At 43.0% G+C, this 18,929-nt stretch overlaps 2 protein-coding genes across 6 annotated transcripts in view; one reads left to right on the forward strand and one right to left on the reverse strand.

Moving 5' to 3' along the window:
• Nucleotides 1-836, reverse strand: part of RAD54L2 (RAD54 like 2) — a 109,976-nt gene extending 109,140 nt beyond the window's left edge. Inside the window, exon 1 of the mRNA XM_061397489.1 lies at nt 158-836. The gene's annotated coding sequence lies outside the window, so the exon portion shown is untranslated. The remainder of the gene's footprint in view (nt 1-157) is intronic.
• A 3,926-nt stretch (nt 837-4,762) lies between these two features.
• DCAF1 (DDB1 and CUL4 associated factor 1) overlaps nt 4,763-18,929 on the forward strand; it is an 89,611-nt gene continuing 75,444 nt past the window's right edge. For 2 of the 5 annotated variants that reach the window (XM_061397481.1, XM_061397485.1), the window contains exons 1-3: nt 5,120-5,209; nt 13,737-13,854; nt 18,551-18,627. In XM_061397481.1, coding sequence (XP_061253465.1) covers nt 13,745-13,854; nt 18,551-18,627 — 187 coding nt within the window. In that variant the 5' untranslated portion in view covers nt 5,120-5,209; nt 13,737-13,744. Of the gene's footprint in view, nt 4,844-5,119; nt 5,210-6,166; nt 6,516-7,494; nt 7,547-13,736; nt 13,855-18,550; nt 18,628-18,929 lie in introns of those variants that run through there. The other 3 variants (XM_061397482.1, XM_061397484.1, XM_061397483.1) reach the window with 3 other exon arrangements.

An 18,929-nucleotide genomic window follows, 5' to 3' on the forward strand; every position in this document is an offset into this window, starting at 1 on the left:
GCCGAGGGGCTCCCCCCAGGAACATCATGTGACTTTTCATGGAGAGACACCCCCTACCTCTGAAGGAATGAAGAGGAAGTGCCTCATGGTAAGAGCCCGGGACATCCTCTGCACTTCGAAGCACACGGCACCCTCCCCCGGCCCCGGCCCCACATACCTTGATGGCTTTGGCTCCCAGGTCTAACTGAGCTCCTGCCCACATCTGCCAGTATCTCTTTGGGGTCCAGGTTCATCGCCGCTGAGCTTGGGGGTGGGGCAGTTGGTGATTACTCCAGGTGGTGGTGGTGGGTCTCTCTGAATTGGGGATCAGACCAGCTTCCGCTCATCAAACAAAGTCATTCTGCTCCTAGCCTCCCCTCCCAGTGAAGGAACTGATGGGGTGGGAAGCTTTACCTGACCTGAGTCTTCATCGAGGTCTCCCTGAGCAGTCCGCAGAGTACCTTCAAGTGATAACTTGAAGGCCAGAGAGTCCTGAATCCTGTAGAAGTCTCATAGCTACAAACACGCATTGTCAAAAGAGCAACAGTGTCTCTCCTCAATGCTGACTTTGCTGTTGTTTCTTTTCCGAAGGATTTACAATTCTAGAAACCTAAGGCAAAAGAGGCCGGGGCTGCTTTCTCCCTACCTCGCCTGTACCTATTTGCCAACCTTGAACTCTTACCTGGAGCACCGCCTCTGGGAAGAGCAGAGCCCCAGGAGTCAGGAAGGATGACGACGGGCAGCCAGGCTTGGGGATCTGACAGGTCTCGGGAGCACCTGGAGGGCAGAGTTTGGGCCTTTGCATGCTCTAGCCCGTGTGGGTGCTGGGCAGGTCCTTTGTGAAGGTGGCCCGGGGACATAATCTCTGGCCATCCCCGTGGCCTCTACTTTGATTGTGACATAGCCATCCAGCCAGAGGAGCCCAGGGAAAGGAGTAAGTGTGCCCTGGGCAGGATTCCAGATGCAGGCTTCATCTCTGCAGGGAGGCAGGGTCGACAGGCTGGTTTGGGGACAGCGACATGGCCTTGACCGCCCTCACCCTTGATCGATGGCAGCCTTTTCAGGCATGAGGAGGCCTAGGAGCCGATCCTCTTAAATCCACCCTCTGACCCACTCAGAGTTCTGTGCTGGGCCAGAGAGGGACAGATGATCCCTAAGGATGGTTACTCCACTGCTTCCCAGTGCGTCTGGAAATGTGCCTTAGGATTTTTCTGGAAAGGAGCTCATTTCTCATTTTGATGAGAAAAGCTTGAGCTCTTCCAGCAGGCAGTAATACCGGGAGCAAACAGAAATCAACCAGGGCTGATGTGGTCCTGCAGGATGGCAGCAGGGACAGCCGGAGGCCAAGAAAAATTTCGATAGAAATAGCCACCACTTAGCTAGCACTTCCTGTGCACCAGGCCCCAAGCTGAGCACTTCACAGGCATGATCACGCTTGGTCCCCATAGCAAGGCTGGAAGGAGGCACTATTCCCTTTCTCCAGCTGGAGAAACTGATGCTTGAGAGGTGAAGGTCAAGGTCCCACATTCGGGCAATGGGAGCAGCAGAGTTAGGACATGGGGCTGTGGACCTCCAAAGCTAGACTCAGCTGATGACCAATCTCCTGCAAACTTCCCAATGAAGAGGAAAAGAAACTTTTCTTATCTGTGACCATCAGTGACAGCATTCAAGAGACAACGGAGGACTTTGAACCTGGTATCACCCAGATGAGCTTTTGGATAAGGCAGCCTTGACTGCCTGGCCGGTCTAACCTTTAACGAGACCCACTGGGAGGCAGCTGTTCCTAACTATTTTGCAGATGATTTAAGCGAGACCAGGGGAATCACCAAGGGGAGTCCTGGGGGTGGTCTGTGGCTGAGCAGTGGTTCCGAGGTGGGGTTGCTAGATAAAATATAGCATGTCCAATTCCATTTTAATTTCAGATGAAGAACTAAAAATAGAGAAGTCTGTCTTAAATATTGCAGGGAGCTCCCCATTCTGGCTGGGGACCTGGTTACATGGGAGTTATGGCAAGGCTTGAAGGGGGGGTTGCTGTTTCATTTCTTAACTGACTCTGTGGGCTGGAGGCAGGGGCAGGGGGCTGACTTCTGTAGACTGCAGTGTCTGTGACCACTGGATGAGGTGCAGCCTCGTTGGTTTTCACTCTGTGAAATGGAATTAGTGGACTTGGATGCAGTCATGCAGGGGTGCTTGCTTTGCACACCACCTTTGCAAATGAGGGCAGTGTTCCATCTTTCTAGGGGGCTGTAGGGGGCTCCCAGGAAGGAGGAAGGCACCCAGGGAATGATTCAAATTCCCTTTTGGCTGAGGTTGGCGTTTCCGGAGCTTGGACCTGTTACTCCTGGACACTTGCAGTAGTCTTGTTCAACCAACAGCAGAGTGGGAAGAAATGTGGGGGAGAGGAGGCGGCACAGGAGTTGTGATGGCACCAGGGTGGGAGTGGGTTATGGGAGCACCTGGGTCCAGTGAACACGGAAGCATGTAATGGGAGAGAAGGGGACGTGGAAAAGGGAAAAGGGAGGGCTAGGGGAGACAAGGGAAAAGGGAGAAGAATGCCAAAATGCAGAGGACTTGATGTTATCAATTTTTTTCTAGCCCAGTGCATGGGCATGTGTGGAGAGGAAGGACGGATGGAGCATATCTAAGTCTGTGGGACTCGGTGCTGAGCTGCTCTTGCCCTCCCTCTGCCACTGGGCAGCCCTGCAAGCATGACTTCTTGCCCTTTGGATGCTTATTTTTGAGGTGTACCACAGTGGAAGACAGGCACAGGCAGAGCAGAAACGTTCTTCCAAAGAGGCCAAGGAATCTCTTTTTCCAGTGACTCAGGCGTGATGTGCCAGGCCAAGCTGAGAGTGTGAGCCCGATTATTTGTAGCTTTGTGTTCGCATGTACTTAAATGTGAAAAGGCTCGCTATGAGGATTGGTGCCGGTGCACGGGAGTCCTTGAGTCTCTGGCACCTGTGCTTGACCTATGAAATGTGTCAGTGAGTGTGCATGAAATGTGTGTGCAGCCCAGGGGAGTCTAGGAGTGCCTGCAGGTGTGTGGCTGCGTACGTGGGGAGCTTTGGTAGAGATAGGGGGGCCGCAGGCATTACAGAACAGATTATGGAGGAAGCAGTTGCTAGATAGGCTCTGTATAGCTCCTATTCTGCTTCGGCAGCCCCCTGGGCCCTGGCTTCTCCAAAGGCCCTCTGGGATATACCCCTTATTCCCCATCATTTACCCAGCACTCCAGGCTGATTTTCTGAAGATAAGCAGCGCCATCTGGTGGCAGGCTGAGGCTGTGACAGGCATAGAGGAGCTGGGAACCTGGGTTCCCACAAGAGGTCGGCCTTTCAGGACCCCAGTCAGCGGGGAAGCTGCAGGGCACTGGCTGGATCATGGATAGAGGGAGGGTATCTAAGGCTTGAATGCTCCATGCTCATGCATTTTTGGTTCATGGTCCACGGAATCACAACAGGAAAGTCAGCTGAAGGAGTGCTGGAAGACGGATGTAGGAAAATTATTGGTCCAGCCTCTGCACCCACAAACCTAGGCACCATTCCGTGGGGAACCAGTCTGGGCTCAGATTTCTCCTCTGTGGAGGTGGCTAACTGTACCTACCCTGTGAGGGTCGCAGTGAGGGTTATATGAAAACGTGTGGGTAAAACACTTGGCTCAGAGCTATGAAGTCAAAGGAAATGCTAGTGGCTATTACTGAGATAGGCAAAATCCCAGAAGCACAGAGAACAGAACTGTGTGGCATTGCAGAAAGGTGACATGTCTGCCTGCTGCCACCCAACATTCTAGAATTTTGTGCCTGAGCATCAGCTGTTTAAAGTTACACACCTAAGTGAAGGAGGGACGTCTCTTCTTAAAGGCGGGTAATGGGGTCCTGTGAGCAACAGAACTAGGAGACCCAGCATCCAGGCTCTGGCTAGCTTCTTACCAGCTATGGAACCTGAGCATGGCAGCAAGCTTGCTGTGTCCCATGTTTCCCATGTGAAATTGCTGTGAGGACGCCATTAAAATGCGTAGGAACTTAGGACTCCTAGGAATAAAGGCTGGGTAGGGGAAGGCAATGGCAAGCCACTCCAGTACTCTTGCCTAGAAAATCCAATGGATGGAGGAGCCTGGTGGGCTACAGTCCATGGGGTCGCCACGAGTCGGTCGCGACTGAGCGACTTCACTTTCACTTTTCACTTTCACGCAATGGAGAAGGAAATGGCAACTCACTCCAGTGTTCTTGCCTGGAGAATCCCAGGGACGGGGGAGCCTGGTGGGCTGCTGTCTATGGGGTCGCACAGAGTCGGACACGACTGAAGCGACTTAGCAGCAGCAGCAGCAGTAGGACCTCCTTAGGGAGAGAGTATGCTCAGCTGTGGGGCTTACCTTTCACGTTTCCAAAAAGGAATCCCCGAGTCGGAGTCAGGAGTCGTTTTGGTTCTGTTGCTAATTGGTTGTGTGATGTTAGTCAAGTCACTCACTCTCTCGGTCTCACTTTTCCCAGCTGCAAAATAAAGAAATTAGATGACGTCCGAAGTCAGCTCTGCCTTAATCTATTTCCTTTTGATTCTTTCCTTTTCTCTGCTTCACATATAATACCTAGGATGAATTTTTATTGATTCTACAGGCTAGGTCTTGAACAGAAAGACAAAAACCAAAGCCTTTTGTTTAACGAGTGCCGTGATTTCTCACACGCTTTAGGAAATATTTTCTTAGAACCTGGTATGTTCTAGGTCCAATGGAGCAAATGGGAGACTAAAAGACTTCTACATGTCACACAGGGCCGAATAAAGTACTGAGAAGGTACCCAGCAGTTCCGGTGTTGGTCTGGGAGGATCGAGCCTCACTTTTCGCTTCCGTCTTCCTGAGCAGCCAATAAGTACGTAGCAGCTCGCGTTTATACTAAAACTACAAACCCCAGAAGTCAACGCGCGGGGCGCGCCAACCACGACTCGGTGGGTCCCGCCCCTAGGGGCGGAACTTTATTTCCCAGGCGGCGCCGGGGCTCGCCCTGGTGTTCTCCTCCCGCCTCCTGCCTGCGGTCCTCGCGCCAAGTCGGGAGGAGCGCGCGCGCGCGCGCGCGCGCAGGGCACGTAGCACGCGAGTGACGCATAATATGTGGGCCGCTCCGGAGCCGTGGTCGCGCTGTGTGTGAGTGAGGGAGAGTGAGTGCGGGACCTGAGGCGGTGTGTGTGAACTGTGGCCGCTGGCGGGGTCAGGGGGGAGCGGCGGAGCCGCCCGGAAGGTGAGTGGGGAAGGAAGGGGGACGCCTCTTTGAGAGGGGCGCGGGGAGACTGGACGCGTGGTCGGGCGGGCGGGAGAGTGGGCGCCGGGCTGGGGGAGGGGCGGCACCTGCCTGGGCCGCCGGCTGGGAGGGGGCGGGCCGGGCCGGGCCTCCCGGGAGGCTTGGTCCAGGGCCTGACTAGACTTTTACTCCTCCAGATTTTGGGCTCGGGGGCGGGGCCTCCACGTTCTTCCTCCAGTCCGCAAAAGACGCTTCCCAAGAGTAACTCTTCCGCCCGGAGTGGGGGGCAAGGGTGTGCCCGCCCCTGTCTGGGGGAGGGGCCCCTCTCATTCCGCTCATCACTTTTTACTTCCCAGTCCTCGTAGTCTTAGTTCTGTACGGGGTGGAGGGTGTGTGTGGGGGGGTGGTCTCCATCTTCTTTGCCCTACGGCGGCCCCCTTCCCATTCTGTGTCTCCGCCTCTAGCTCCAGTCACCTGGGCGGGCTCTCTCCTCCCTCGGCCTCGTGCCACCTCCCTCTTGCACCCGCCCGGCTCTCTTTCGGGCGAGGTGGGGCGGGGCTCTCCCGGGACTCCTCCCATGCCGCTGGTGGAGGGGAGGGGCGGAAGGCGAGGTGTGAGGTTCTGCAGATTAGAGCCAAACGTTGGAGCGCCCGCCAACCTTCCTGGGATCCTATTGACGAGGGTTATAGTTGTTTTTAACTGAGTGTCATTCGTTTGCTTAATTCTCTCTTCTTAGACGGTTTGCGTCTCACTTCCTCTTATTGCACTGTTAGCGCTCGGGATCGTTTTTGTTGAGGAAGTAGTTAGGGGCTGTTTGTAGAGGCTCTTTTTGAGTCCCAGATGACTCGTCCATGTCATGTTGGCCTCAGTTTTTCCTTACTCTTGTCTTTTCAATGAAGCCTTTAAATTAGTCTACGTGTTTTAATTATCAGTAACATCTTCTTGTTCTAAACGCTTTGTTAGTGTACGGAGTGAGGTTCATTGGCAGTGTTCTGTAATTTTCTTGTCTCATTAAACCTTAAAAGGTTTATGTAAGCTTGTATTTATTAGACTAGGAATTTGCTGTTTTTCTCCTTGATGCTGTCAAAATTTGGGTTTTGTATATTGCAATTATCCATTTTCTAGTGGTAATGTGTTTTTTAATATAAAGGAAATTGATACAGAATTTAGGAACTATAAAGGAAATCCTTTTATGCTCAAAATATTTTGGTTGTTGAGCACAGTGTTTTACTATTCTGTTGTACAGTAGTGAGACTTAATAGACGAGGAATCTGGTAGAATGAACCACTTGTTTGAAGTGATTGAGGTAAGTTGGTTTCTTACCAAATTATTTATGTTGTTTCTGTCACGGTTATGGACAGTAATAGACTGCTGGTATACAGGAACTCACATGTCGTACTAATTATTAGGTGGATTTTACTTGAAGCTCCAAATTTGTTTTTTTCCCCAGTGTGTGTGTGTGTTTTAAATAAGGAAGATTGGGTACAAGTATTTGTTTCAGAATTGTAACCTTATGGGATCTGTCGTTACAGTGAACTTTTTTTAGGCTTTGGGGTAGTTTTTAATTAAGCTAATAGGCTATACAGTACTGTGTATTACGAAAAGACAAGATGTTATGGTTTAATTTGAAAGTTACCAAAGGTAACAAAATAGTGGGACAGTGGTAGAGCTAGGATAGTGACATAGTGAAAAATCTTTCTTCTACCTTTATCCTTCAGAAAGTCAGTTACCTGCCAAAAAGTAATATTTTCTGTTTCTTACGTATTCCTCCAGGGACGGACAGACAGACACACACACACTCACACTTTGCTTTTATCACTTGACAATGTACTGAGTTCCATATAGGAAAGGAAATGCTTCTTAGTTTTCTTCTGCTTTTTAACTAGAAAAAAAAATTCAAGTGTATTAAAAAGTTGAGAGTATAGTAAAATGAATACTTCTTTATCCATCTAGAGTCAACAGTTGTTATTATTTTGCCTTGTAGATGTGGTATGTATTTTGTGGAACCATTTGAAAATAAGTTGCAGGTACAGCACCCCTAAATACTTTGCAGGCATCCTTTGGGATAAAGGACTTTCTACTTTTTATCTTCATCGTGCGGCTTGAGAGATCTTAGTTCCCTAAACAGGGATTGAACCCAGGGCCCTGGTAGTAAGAGTGCCTGAGCCCTAACCACTGGATCGCCAGTAAATTCCCTCTACGTATTTTTTGTAGAGCTTTATATTATTCCATTTTGTGGACAGGATTATTGTTTAACTCTTACAACAACCATTTCCCTTTTACAGATAAGGAAATTGAGGTTGGGAGAAGTTAAATAACTTGACCAAGATCTCACAGGTATGTTGGCAGAGTTGGGATTTGAATGCTTGAACCCCTTTTCTACCAAGTACCAGTCGAATGGCCTTGGGGACCTCTCTAAGCCCCTTTCCTCATCTGTAAAATAAGGACAATATGGCTGTAAAATTTCAGGATAATAAGTGTCTATTTCATACTGATATTCAGCGATTGGTAACTACTGTATCATTAGACTGGCCATAAATTCTGCATACCACTGGTAGAACTCACTTTGGAACATGGAATGAGTAATGTACCTTCACTGTCTTGTCCATAACAAGATGGCTACACCTTTTGCACTTTGTTAATAGTCTTTTATAGAGAGTAAAATGAATTTTCATTGCCATTATTATCTTAGTTTAAGTTTATATTTTCTCTAGGCAAATGATTTTCCCAAAGTTATAGTTATATTTGGGCATAGTTAATTTGAAATTTTGAAAATGACAGTAGAAGTCCATGTGTGTTTTTAAATTGAACTCTAAAATTTTACTATTTTAATGCACTTGAGTTGACCTTCATTAGAGATATTATTTCCTTTAAACTTTGCTTTTATAAGCCCTACTAGGCTGAGTGCTTAAGTTATCCAAGAGGCATTCCCTCTTGGACCTTCCCCCCCCACCCCCCAATTAAAAAAATGGTAAAATTCATATACCACAAATTAACCATTAATCATGTAGTAGATTAGCAGTGTTGTGCAGCCATCACCTCCTTTAGTTCCAAGAAATTTTTATCACCTCACGACGAAACCCTATATCCATTAAGCAGTTACTCGCTACTTCTCCCTCCCCCAAGCTCCTGGCAACCGTTCTGCAGCTTTCTGTGTATGGATTTACCTATTCTGAATGTTTCATAGTAATAGAATCATAGAATATGTGACCTTTTCTGTTGGGGTTTTTTTGCCTGGCGTATTGTTGTAAAGGTTCATCCACAGCTGTAACATGTCTCAGTACTTCATTCCTTTCTGTGGTTGAATAATAACTGCATTGTATGAATATAGCCACATTTTGTTTATCCATTCATGTGTTGATGAACCTTTGGGGTTTTCCTCTTTTGAATATTGTATTCAAATATTCAAAACATACTCAATATTGTATTGAGTATGCTTTGAACATTTGTGTACAAGTGTTTGAATATCTGTTTTCAATTCTTTTGGTTACGTTCCTTGAAGTGGAACTTCTGGGTTGAGGTAATTCTGTTTAACTTTTTCTTATAAATTTTTTGAGGAGCCTTCGAACTGTTTTCTATAGCTGTTGTATTGTTTTACATTCCTGTCGGCAGTGTTCATTCGGTTTATCCATATCCTTGCTAGTGCTACCTTTACAGTTTTTTGGTTTTGATCATCCTAGTAGGTATGGTTGGTATCTTACTGTAGTTTTGATTTTTATTTCCCTAATGGCTATCTGTGTTGAACATTTTTTCATGTACTTCTTGGCTACTTGAACGTCTTCACTGGAGAAATGCCTGTTGAAGTACTTTGCCCATTTTTTCCGTCTGACGCTCTCCCACCTGAGCTATTTTGGCCACTTTGCCCGTTTTTGAATCAGGTTTCTTTGTTGTTGTTGAGTTGTAGGCGTTCTTAAATATTATGAATACTTGATCCTTATCAGCTCTGATTTGCAAATCTTTTCTTCCATTCTATGGGTTGTCTTTTCACTTTCTTGATAATGTATTTGGCACAAAAGTTTTAAATATTGAAGTCCAATTTATCTATTCCTTTGTTGCTTATTCTTTTGATGTCAGATGAACATCTCTTGCCAATTTCAAGGTCATGAAGATTTACCCCTGTGTTTACTTCTAAGAGTTTTATGGTTTAAACTCTTATATTGAACTCTTATACTTATTTTGAGATAATTTTTGTATGTGATGTGAAGCAAGGATCCAGCTTCATTCCTTGGTACGTGAATATTCAGTTGTCTCAGCACAATTTGTTGAAAGACCATTAGTCTTTCTAGTAATGGTCTTTCAACAAATTCTTTGGCTGTTGACTGGGTTTGGCCTACTTGTTGAATATCAGTTGAGCATAAGTGTGAGATTTTATTTCTGGACTCATAGTTCCACTGCATTGGTATATATATCTTTCCTTATGCCTGTATCACAGTATTTTGATTATTTTACATAGTAGTTTTAAAGTCAGATGTGTGAATTCTGTTTTTTTCAAGATCGTTTTGGTCATTTAGGATTCCTTGCAGTTACACATAAATTTTAGAATTGATATTTGCTCTAATGCAAAGAAGATCATTAGATCTTGTAGGGATTATGTTGACAATTGCCCCTTTTGGAGGATATTGCCATCTTCACAATATTAAGTGTTCTAATCCCTGACTCCAGGATGTCTTTGCATTTATTAGGTCTTTTTTAATTTTATTTTTTCCAGCAATGTTTTGTAATTTGCTTTGAGGAAGTTGTTTGCCTTTTTGGCTTAAATTGATTCCTTAGCATTTTACTTTTTTTAGTGCTATTTTGAGTGAAATTGTTTTGTTAATATCATATTTGATTATTATTGCTAGTGTGCAGCAATACAAGTAATTTTTGTGTTAATGTTGTATTCTATAACTTTGCTAGCTTATTAATTCCAGTAGTATTTATTTGTCAGTTCTTTAGGATTTACTATTTATTGGGTCATATCATCTGTCAATAACGATAATTTTACTTCTTCCTTTCCAACTTGGATGCTTTTTAATTTTTTTGTCTTAATTCTTCTGGCTAGAACTTCAGCACAGTGCTTAAGTTGTGAAAACAGAGATCTTTGTTTTGTTTCTGGTTTTAGGGGGAAAGCTTTCAGTCTTTTCACCATTGAGCATGTGTTAACTGTTAGTTGCTTCAGTCGTGTCTGACTCTGCGACCTTATGGGCCCTGTAGCCCTCCAGGCTCCTCTGTCCTTGGGATTCTGCAGGCAGGAATACTGGAGTGTCTTTCCATGCCCTCCTCCAGGGGATCTTCCCGTCCCGGGGTCAAACTCATGTTTCTTGCATTGCTGGTGGATTCTTTACTCACTGAGCCATCTGGGAAGCCCATGTCAGCTGTGAGTTTTTGTAATTAATGCTCTTTACCATGCCCTATTGAGGAAGTTCTGTTCCTGGTTTAGCAAGTGTTTTTCACAAAAGGATGTTGGATTTTGTCAGATGCTTCTTCTGTATCAATCATAGGCTCACCGCCTCCCCTTCATTCTATTAATGTATTGTGTTACTTTAATTGATTTGCATATATCAAACCACCGTTGTATTCCTGGGCTAAATCCCACTTGGTTGTGGTATCTCATCCTCTTAATGTCCTGCTGTTTTCATCTTTCTAGTATTTCATTAAGGATTTTTACATCTATTTTCATAAAGCATATCGGTCTGTAGATTGCTAGTGATATTATCTGTCTTTAGTATCAGGGTAGTATTGGCTTTATGTACATTAGGAAGTCTGCCTCCTCTTCAATTTTTTGGAATAATTTGAGGAGTAATCGTAATTCTTTCAAGTGTTGGGTGGAATGCACAAGTAAAGCTGTTTCTCCTGCACTTTTAGAATGTGTTGTAAGAGATTAACTTTGCTGTTACCATATGTTACTACTTTCCTCAGTCTTTAGATCTCTTACCTCAGCATAAAATTTTACTGAGGGAAACATTGATAAAATTGGGGGAAACTTTGATAAAATCATCGCCCCATTCTACCCCTTGGCTAATACTCCTCCAGATTGTCAAGGTCATAAAAACAAGGGAAGATTCAAAAACTGTCACAGACCATAGGACATTAGGGAGACATGACAACTAAAAGTAATGTGTCCTGCATGAGATCTTGGAACAGAAAAAGAATGTGAATGGAAAAGCTGGTGAACTGTGAGTCAGATCTGGAATTTAGTTAAAAGTAATGTACTGATTTTCAGTTTCTTAATTTTGACATCACGTCACTATAAGATAACATTAGGGGAACCTGAACTGAGCGACGGGTGTATGGGAATTCTCTTTGCTGTCTTTACAACTTTAAAAAAAAATAAACCTGTAATTATTCTGGGGCTTCCCTGGTGGTTCAGATGGTAAAGAAGCCACCTGCAGTGTGGGAGACCTGGGTTCGATCCCTGGGTTTGGAAGATCCCCTGGAAAAGGGAACGGTGACCCATTCCAGTATTCTTGCCTGGAGAATACTATGGACAGGGAGCCTGCCAAGCTATAGTCCATGGGCTCTCAAAGAGTCAGACATGACTGAGCGACTACACTTCATTCTAAGTAAATTTATTTTTAAAAATGCATTTATAGTTAGGTTGCAGTCAAAAATATACCTTGGGTCTTCTCAAGTTGAAGTCACAAGTCCATATTATTTGGTCACATTTGCAGTATTTCTCTTGTGTCTTTGGCTATAAAACTGAAAATGTGGATTCTTTGTAGAAAAGAAGCATTTTAACTTTGTTTTGAAAATATTCTTTGGATTTAGGGGTAGCTCAGGTGACAGGAATCACTGTCTACTATTAGAATTGCCTCAATTTGATTAAAAGATAAATGTTTAAATTTAGAGTGGTGGTGGTGGTTTAGTCTCTAAGTTGTGTCCCCTACTCTTGCAACCCCATGGACTGTAGCCTGCCAGGCTCCTCTGTCCATGGGCTTTTCCAGGCAAGAATACTGGAGTGGGTTGCCATTTCCTTTTCCAGGGAATCTTCCTGACTCAGGAATCGAACCCAGGTCTCCTGTACTGCAGGCAGGTTCTTTACCAACTGAGCTATGAGGGAAGCCCAAAATTTAGAGGGTTGATGGTAAATGTATTTCTTTGGTCTTACGTCAGATGCCTTTAGAACAAAGAACAAATAATCCTAGATGAGCTAGTGATTTTTTTTTTTTGGACAAAGTTTTTTATAGAATGGTTGCTGTGTCTGTGAAAATATACATTTGCATGTCAGGATTTGACATTTTGATCCTAAGACTGCTTTGGCAAGAGAAGTAAACTATCTGAACATTTGGGTCTCATTTATCCCTTCTGGAATCACTTGTAAACCTCTCTTCCCCAAGTCGATGTCTCATATGGCTGCTCCAGAGCCTGTCTCACCTCCCTGCCCTGCACCCCTGGGCTCATCACTCAGCTCAGCAACTTTTTCTGCCTTTCTCTAGCCTGTTATCCTCCTTCCAGGAGCTGTGAGATAGATTAGGAAGCCTGAAGAACAAATTAGTTTATAATATTCCTTCCCAGCTTTCATGTTGGTAATGATAACCACTTCATTTCTTGATCTTTTGTTAAGAATTAACAGGAATGTGTTACTTATCTTTCATAGAATTTTCCCCACAGTCTTTCTGGGAATATTTGCTATATTTTGTGTCTTAAAAAAAAGAGCAGCTTCACAGATTTGGACCTCAGATCTAGATTTGGGATTATTGTACATAATAATGTACAGATACAGGTTGTAGAGTGTCCCTGTGAGACCTTTCATGAACTGAAATGACATAAAGTGAAGCAGTTGCCTTAGGACACGTCTTGCTAACGGATGCACAAAGATTGAGATAAAGCCCAGATGCTCGTAGGCACAGTTCAGAGCTGTAGTAGCTTATTGCTGAGTGTAGTTCGTATGAAAGGAGCTTGGTGGCGCCTTTCTCTGCTTGGAGTTGCAGCAGTGAGAATGGCTTGCTGCGAAACCAACACAATATCCTCTTCAGATTTCTTTGGGTTAGCAAAACATACTAATATAGGTCTTTCATAAAAATTGTTCAGTTGCTAAGCCGTGTTTGACTCTCTGAGCTGAGAAAACTGCAGCATGCCAGGCTTCCCTGTCCTTCACTGTCTCCAGGAGTTTGCTCAGACTCGTGTCCATTGAGTCAGTGATGCCATAAAAATGATGTGGCATAAAGTGAACTTCTGAAAAGCAGGGATACATGTATGTGTGTTTCTGAGAGGAGAGAGAAACCATAGGTTTTGCCTGATTCTTAGGAATTCCTGCTCATAGAAAGGTTAAAAATCATGATTTTGATCCAGTTCCCAAAGTCTAGCAAACAGCTTGAGAAAGGTGAACAGACTTGTTTGTCAGACCTTTATGAGTATCCAGGTCCCCAGTCCCAGATTTTGCACTGTACCACAAATAAAATTATCCAAGGGTTAAATTTCGCATACTTTTAACTTCCTTGTTTGTTCATCCTTTTTTTCCCTCCCTCCTCATTTTCCCTTTTGTAGAAAGTCTGTCAGGTTTATTTGCCTGTGTTCATTTGTGTGTTTGTGTTTTGCTTCTTCCCAGGTCAAGCCATGACTACAGTAGCGGTCCATGTGGACTCCAAAGCTGAGCTCACTACGCTGTTGGAGCAGTGGGAAAAGGAACATGGCAGTGGGCAGGACATGGTACCCATCCTTACCAGGTATGACCAATTAAGTGTTTTTTCTTTTAAAGGAAATTTGGGGATTTCCAGGTGGTCCAGTGGTTATTATTCAGGGCTTTCACTGCCAGGGGCACAGGCTCAGCACCTAATTGGTGAACTGAGATCCTGCAAGCTGTGCAACGTGGCAAAAAAGAAACATTGGAGAATAGTGTAGAACATTATCATTTTGTGAATTCTTAATACATTTTTTTTCCCTGTCAGAACTAGTCTTTATGTCTCTGTCCTGAAGCTTTTAAAATTGCTTCCTTTTCCTCTCAGGCTCTTTTGTTGTCATGCTCTTTCCTAGGTTCTTCTCCTGCCAGTGTTTTAGCTCCAGAGTTTTGTTGGTGGTTCTTTTCTCTCTTCACGCTAGATATTTTACCTAGTTTCACCTCTGTCCATGATTTAAAAAATTATTCTCAGTCTCTTTCTACCTCAGGCTCCTCTTTATAAAAATTTTAGACCCATTTCTCAGCTACTGGTGTATACATCCTTTCCTGGTTGTTCCACAGACACTTGAAACACACTGTGTCCAAAATAGAGCTTCTTGTCATCATCCTGCCTCCGTCTTCATTCACAGCGTGTACTTTTGTACTCCCTGCCTTGGTGCAAATGGTTTTTTTTTTTCTTTCTTTTTTTCTTTTTTTTTGGCATTTTATTTATTTTTTTTATTTTTATTTTTTACTTTTAATAATTTTTCTTAAAATTTATCCTGAACCCTCTTCCCTCCTCCCTCCCCATACCATCCCTCTGGGTCGTCCCAGTGCACCAGCCCCAAGCATCCAGCATCGTGCATTGAACCTGGACTGGCATTAAACTAAAATCTGAAAACCATCCTCCCTAGTGTATTCCTTTCCTAGCACAACCTAGTCACCAAGCCCTGAGGATTTCTGCTTCCTCTTGTTCCCCTTCCCTGTCTCTTCATTAGGTATTGATCATATCTTGGCTGACTTATTAGGCAGCGTGCATTATCCCTGTCTCCAGTTTACCCTCTTCTAATACAACATCCTCTTTGCTGAAAGATTTATCTTTTTCACACACAAATCTGATTGTCATACCTCAACTTGTAATTCTTTTCTGGCTCTCGTTTCCTACAAAATGAAATGTAAACTTTAGAGTGTCTTATGATGCTGTTTATAATTTGGCCCCTACTTCCTTTTTCTGCCTCATAGTGTTGTTCTTTTTTATTGAGGAATAGTACCATGTTTTCCAGTGTCTGTTTGCCTTTATATTTGCTGTTTCTTTGGCTTGAAAAACCTTTCTTTGGTATATCTGCCTGGCAAGCTCTAGTCTTTTCAGGAAGCAGTTCAAGAATCATGTCTGTAAATACCATATGATACCACTTATACATGAATTCTTAAATATGACACAATATGACCCAATGAACCTGTCTATGAAGCAGAAATGGAATCATGGACATAGAAAAACAGACTGGTGGTTGCTGAGGGGAGGGGAGGGAGTTGGGAGAGGGGTGGAATGGGAGGTTGGGGTTAGCAAATCTAGGCTTTTATATATAGAATAGATAAACAAAAAGGTCTTACTGTAGCACAGAGAATTATATTCAATATCATGATAAACCATAATGGAAAAGGATATTTAAAAATGGAATACATGTACGAATATGTATAACTGAATCACTTTGCTGTACAGTGGTAATTAACATTGTAAATCAACTATATTTTGATTAAAAAATCTTTCTCTCATTTTAATTACCACTTGTACTGTAATTATCATTTTACATGTGTCTCCTTACTAAACTCTAAGTTTTCTGAGGGCAAGTACTTCCCATTTTTATTGGTGTCTCCTCGTGTCTCTTCAGACAGTGAAGACTTGCCCTTTGCCTGGTACGTAGTGAACTGTGTGGTACATAATTTTATTGAATGACTGTGTTGAGGAGAGAGAGTGAAAAATAGACTAGGGAGGGATACCCGTGATTTTTGTTAACAGGAAGTCTTTGAAACAACAGGCTGTTTAATATCTAATCTTTGATATAACAGAAAAAAAATTTTGTTTATGCAATGATCTATTCTCTAGGGATAAAGAGAACTATGGTCTTATGAAAGGTTAAACAGGGATAAATGCTTTGTTCATAACTGCTCTTGATGCGAAACATGTGAAAGTACAGTTTTGTATTTTAGGGAAAGGATTTTTGCTGACTGGTGGAAAGTGGATTTGCATTTGTAGAGGCATTGGAGATTAAGAATTACTAATCACAAGCTACTTGAAATGTAGCCATATGAATTAAAGAATCTTAAATATTGTGCATTTAACATGTGGATTATTGATTGATGTAATTTTGAAAGGCGGAGAGAGTGATAAATGGTACTGTTCATGGTAGACTCACTAAATTTCTCAAAAAATGTTTTTTAATGTTTTATTTTTGGGGATTCCCTGGTGATCCAGTAGTTAGGACTCAGCACTTCCACTGCCAAGGGCCCAGGTTCAATACCTGGTTGGGGAACTAAGATCCTGCATGCTGTGTGGTGAGGCCAAAAACAAGTTACTGTATTTTCAGGATTATTTCATATTATTTATCATATTTGACCCTGAACTTTGTCATTATACTGTGCTATTCAGCAGAACCCTATGTTCAAGAAGGTAACTATCTGGGAGGCAACTAAATGGATCTAAAAAAAAGTGGGTAAAAAAAAAAAAAAAAGTGGGTAGTGTTACAGAATAGTAGGTAATAAAGTGCTAGATCGGGCAGATGGTTTGTGAATATTCCAGGGCTTAGAAAAATGGAAAGAATTTGAATAAGCCTGTTTCTTCTATTCACTCAAGTGTTTGAGGACCTTTTGTTTATCAGGACAGCTTCCTCATTTGTTAGTAAAACTATCACTGACAGCCACATTGTTAAAAGGTAGCCATCCTCTGAGCTACTTGAAAAAGACTGCCTGTATAGCCAGGCAGTAGAAAGCTAAGATTAGGGTACTGGGTTTTCACTCCAAATCCAGTGGGCCTTCCAATATAGTATGTGGTAAGGTTCCTTGGAACAGGGGCTTGAAAGTTGTTAGAATATATATTGATGAAAAGCAAAGAAGACAAGGTTTTCTAGGAAAAGTGAAAATGTGCCTGAAAAGGGTATCTATCTAGGGGAGAATGAACGGCATGTTTCTGTGGCAGGGATGAAATGGGCTCCACCAGAGTGCAGGGTGAATATATGTTAGGAATGGAAGCTAAAATTACATGGAGCAAAGATCGTAAAAAGTATCTTCAAGGCTAGACTGAGAATTTAAAGATCCAGTAGGATGAGTTAAAAGTATATTTTAGATGGGGCAGAATGCCTACCGTCCTCCAGACTGTGGGTCTGTTAGTTCACTGGTTATTTCCTACAGTATTTTCTGTAAGAGGTTACAGAAAAACCTGAATGAGCATTTTGACCAGTGCAGTAATTTATAGTTGACCCATGGTTGCTTGAATCTGTGAATGTGGAGGGCCAACTGTACTCTGCCATTTTTATATAAAGGACTTGACAGAGGATTTTAGTGTCCCTGGGAGGTCCTGGAACCAATTCCTTACAGATGCCAAGCTATGACTGTGTGTTGTATAATGCTCTGATAGAATCTTTACTTGTAAAACCACCACCTAGATCAAGTTATAGAACTTGAGAACTACCTCCAGAAGGCTCCCTCCTGCTGCATCACATCAGTATTTGCCTTAGATTGACTGGTTTTCTTTTTTTTTTAAATAATAATTTTATTTATTTATTTTTGGCTGTGCTGGGTCTTCATTGCAGCGTGTGAGCTTCGCTTGGGTTGCACCAGCTCTAGGGCGCATGGGCTCGGTAATTGTAGCTCCCAGGCTCAATAATTGTGGCGCATGGACTTACACAGTTGCTCCAAGTCTTCGGGGACCTTGTGGGTTCTTCCTGGATCAGGGATGAACCCATGTCTCCTGCATTCGCAGGTGAATCCTTTACCACTAAGCCATTGAAGGAGCCACATTTGTTCTTTTTTTCCCCCTAATTTGTTTATTTTTAATTGGAGGATAATTGCTTTACAATATTGTGTTGTTTTTTGCCATATATCCACATGAATCAGCCATAAGTATACATATGTCCCCTCCCTCATGAACCCTCCCTTTGTTTTTGATTCCCAGTTTTCATAGGAACAACACCTAAGTAGTTCTGATGTCAAGCTCTGTTCTAAGCAGAGTGCATATATATCAAGTTAAACCTCAGGGAAACTCTAAGATACACACTGTTATCCTCATATTACAGGTTAGGCACAGAGAGGGTAAGTAATTTGAAAAAAGTCAAAAACAGTAGAAAGGTCTGAAGTCTGCTGTTTTGAGAGTAGAGAGTCCAAAATAGTATGGTCTGGACATTTCTGGTCAAGACTTAAAGAAATGATTGAAGTCAGGAGATATTTTGTTAGGTAGAGCTAATAAGAATTACTGCAATGGGGAAGGGGAGAAAAAGGAAGGATTTAAGGATGTCTCCTGGGCTTTTGGCTTCTGAGGGGATAGTAGTGCTGTTTTTTGAGACAGGAGAGTTGGAGAGAAGAATGAATTTGGGAGTGGAAATTGTTTTATGAGATGGTTGGTTAGATCTTTATGTTTGTCAGGACAACACCCTCTTCCTAATTTTTTGCTTTTATTTTGTACCTTGACGGTTGCGTTGACTATTGTAGGTGGTGGTACATCTTTTTTTTTCGTATGCTTGTTTAGCATTGACCTTGTCTTCCCTTTGTATTAGGATGTCTGAATTGATTGAAAAAGAAACTGAAGAATATCGTAAGGGGGATCCAGACCCATTTGATGATCGGCATCCTGGTGAGATCTGTGTTTTCTTAATTCTGGCTCTAATTTTCTTACAAAAGAAAACTGCTTACTATAAGGACTATTTTTCACTTGAAATAGAATTTCTTAAAATATTGCTCAAGATGGGGGCAGCAAGGAAAAATACATTCCTGGAAAAATGGAAATATTTTTAATATTTATCAAGTACTTAAAGGAATTAGATTATATAGATATACCTTATTAGTTGAAATGATTACAAAGATTTAAAAGGAAGAAAAATGTTCTCTCTTTTTGACTTTGGAACCAGAAGATGTTATACTCTGTGTGCCTTCATC

The sequence above is a fragment of the Bos javanicus genome, chromosome 22 (assembly GCF_032452875.1).
Source record: "Bos javanicus breed banteng chromosome 22, ARS-OSU_banteng_1.0, whole genome shotgun sequence".
NCBI lineage: Eukaryota > Metazoa > Chordata > Mammalia > Artiodactyla > Bovidae > Bos > Bos javanicus.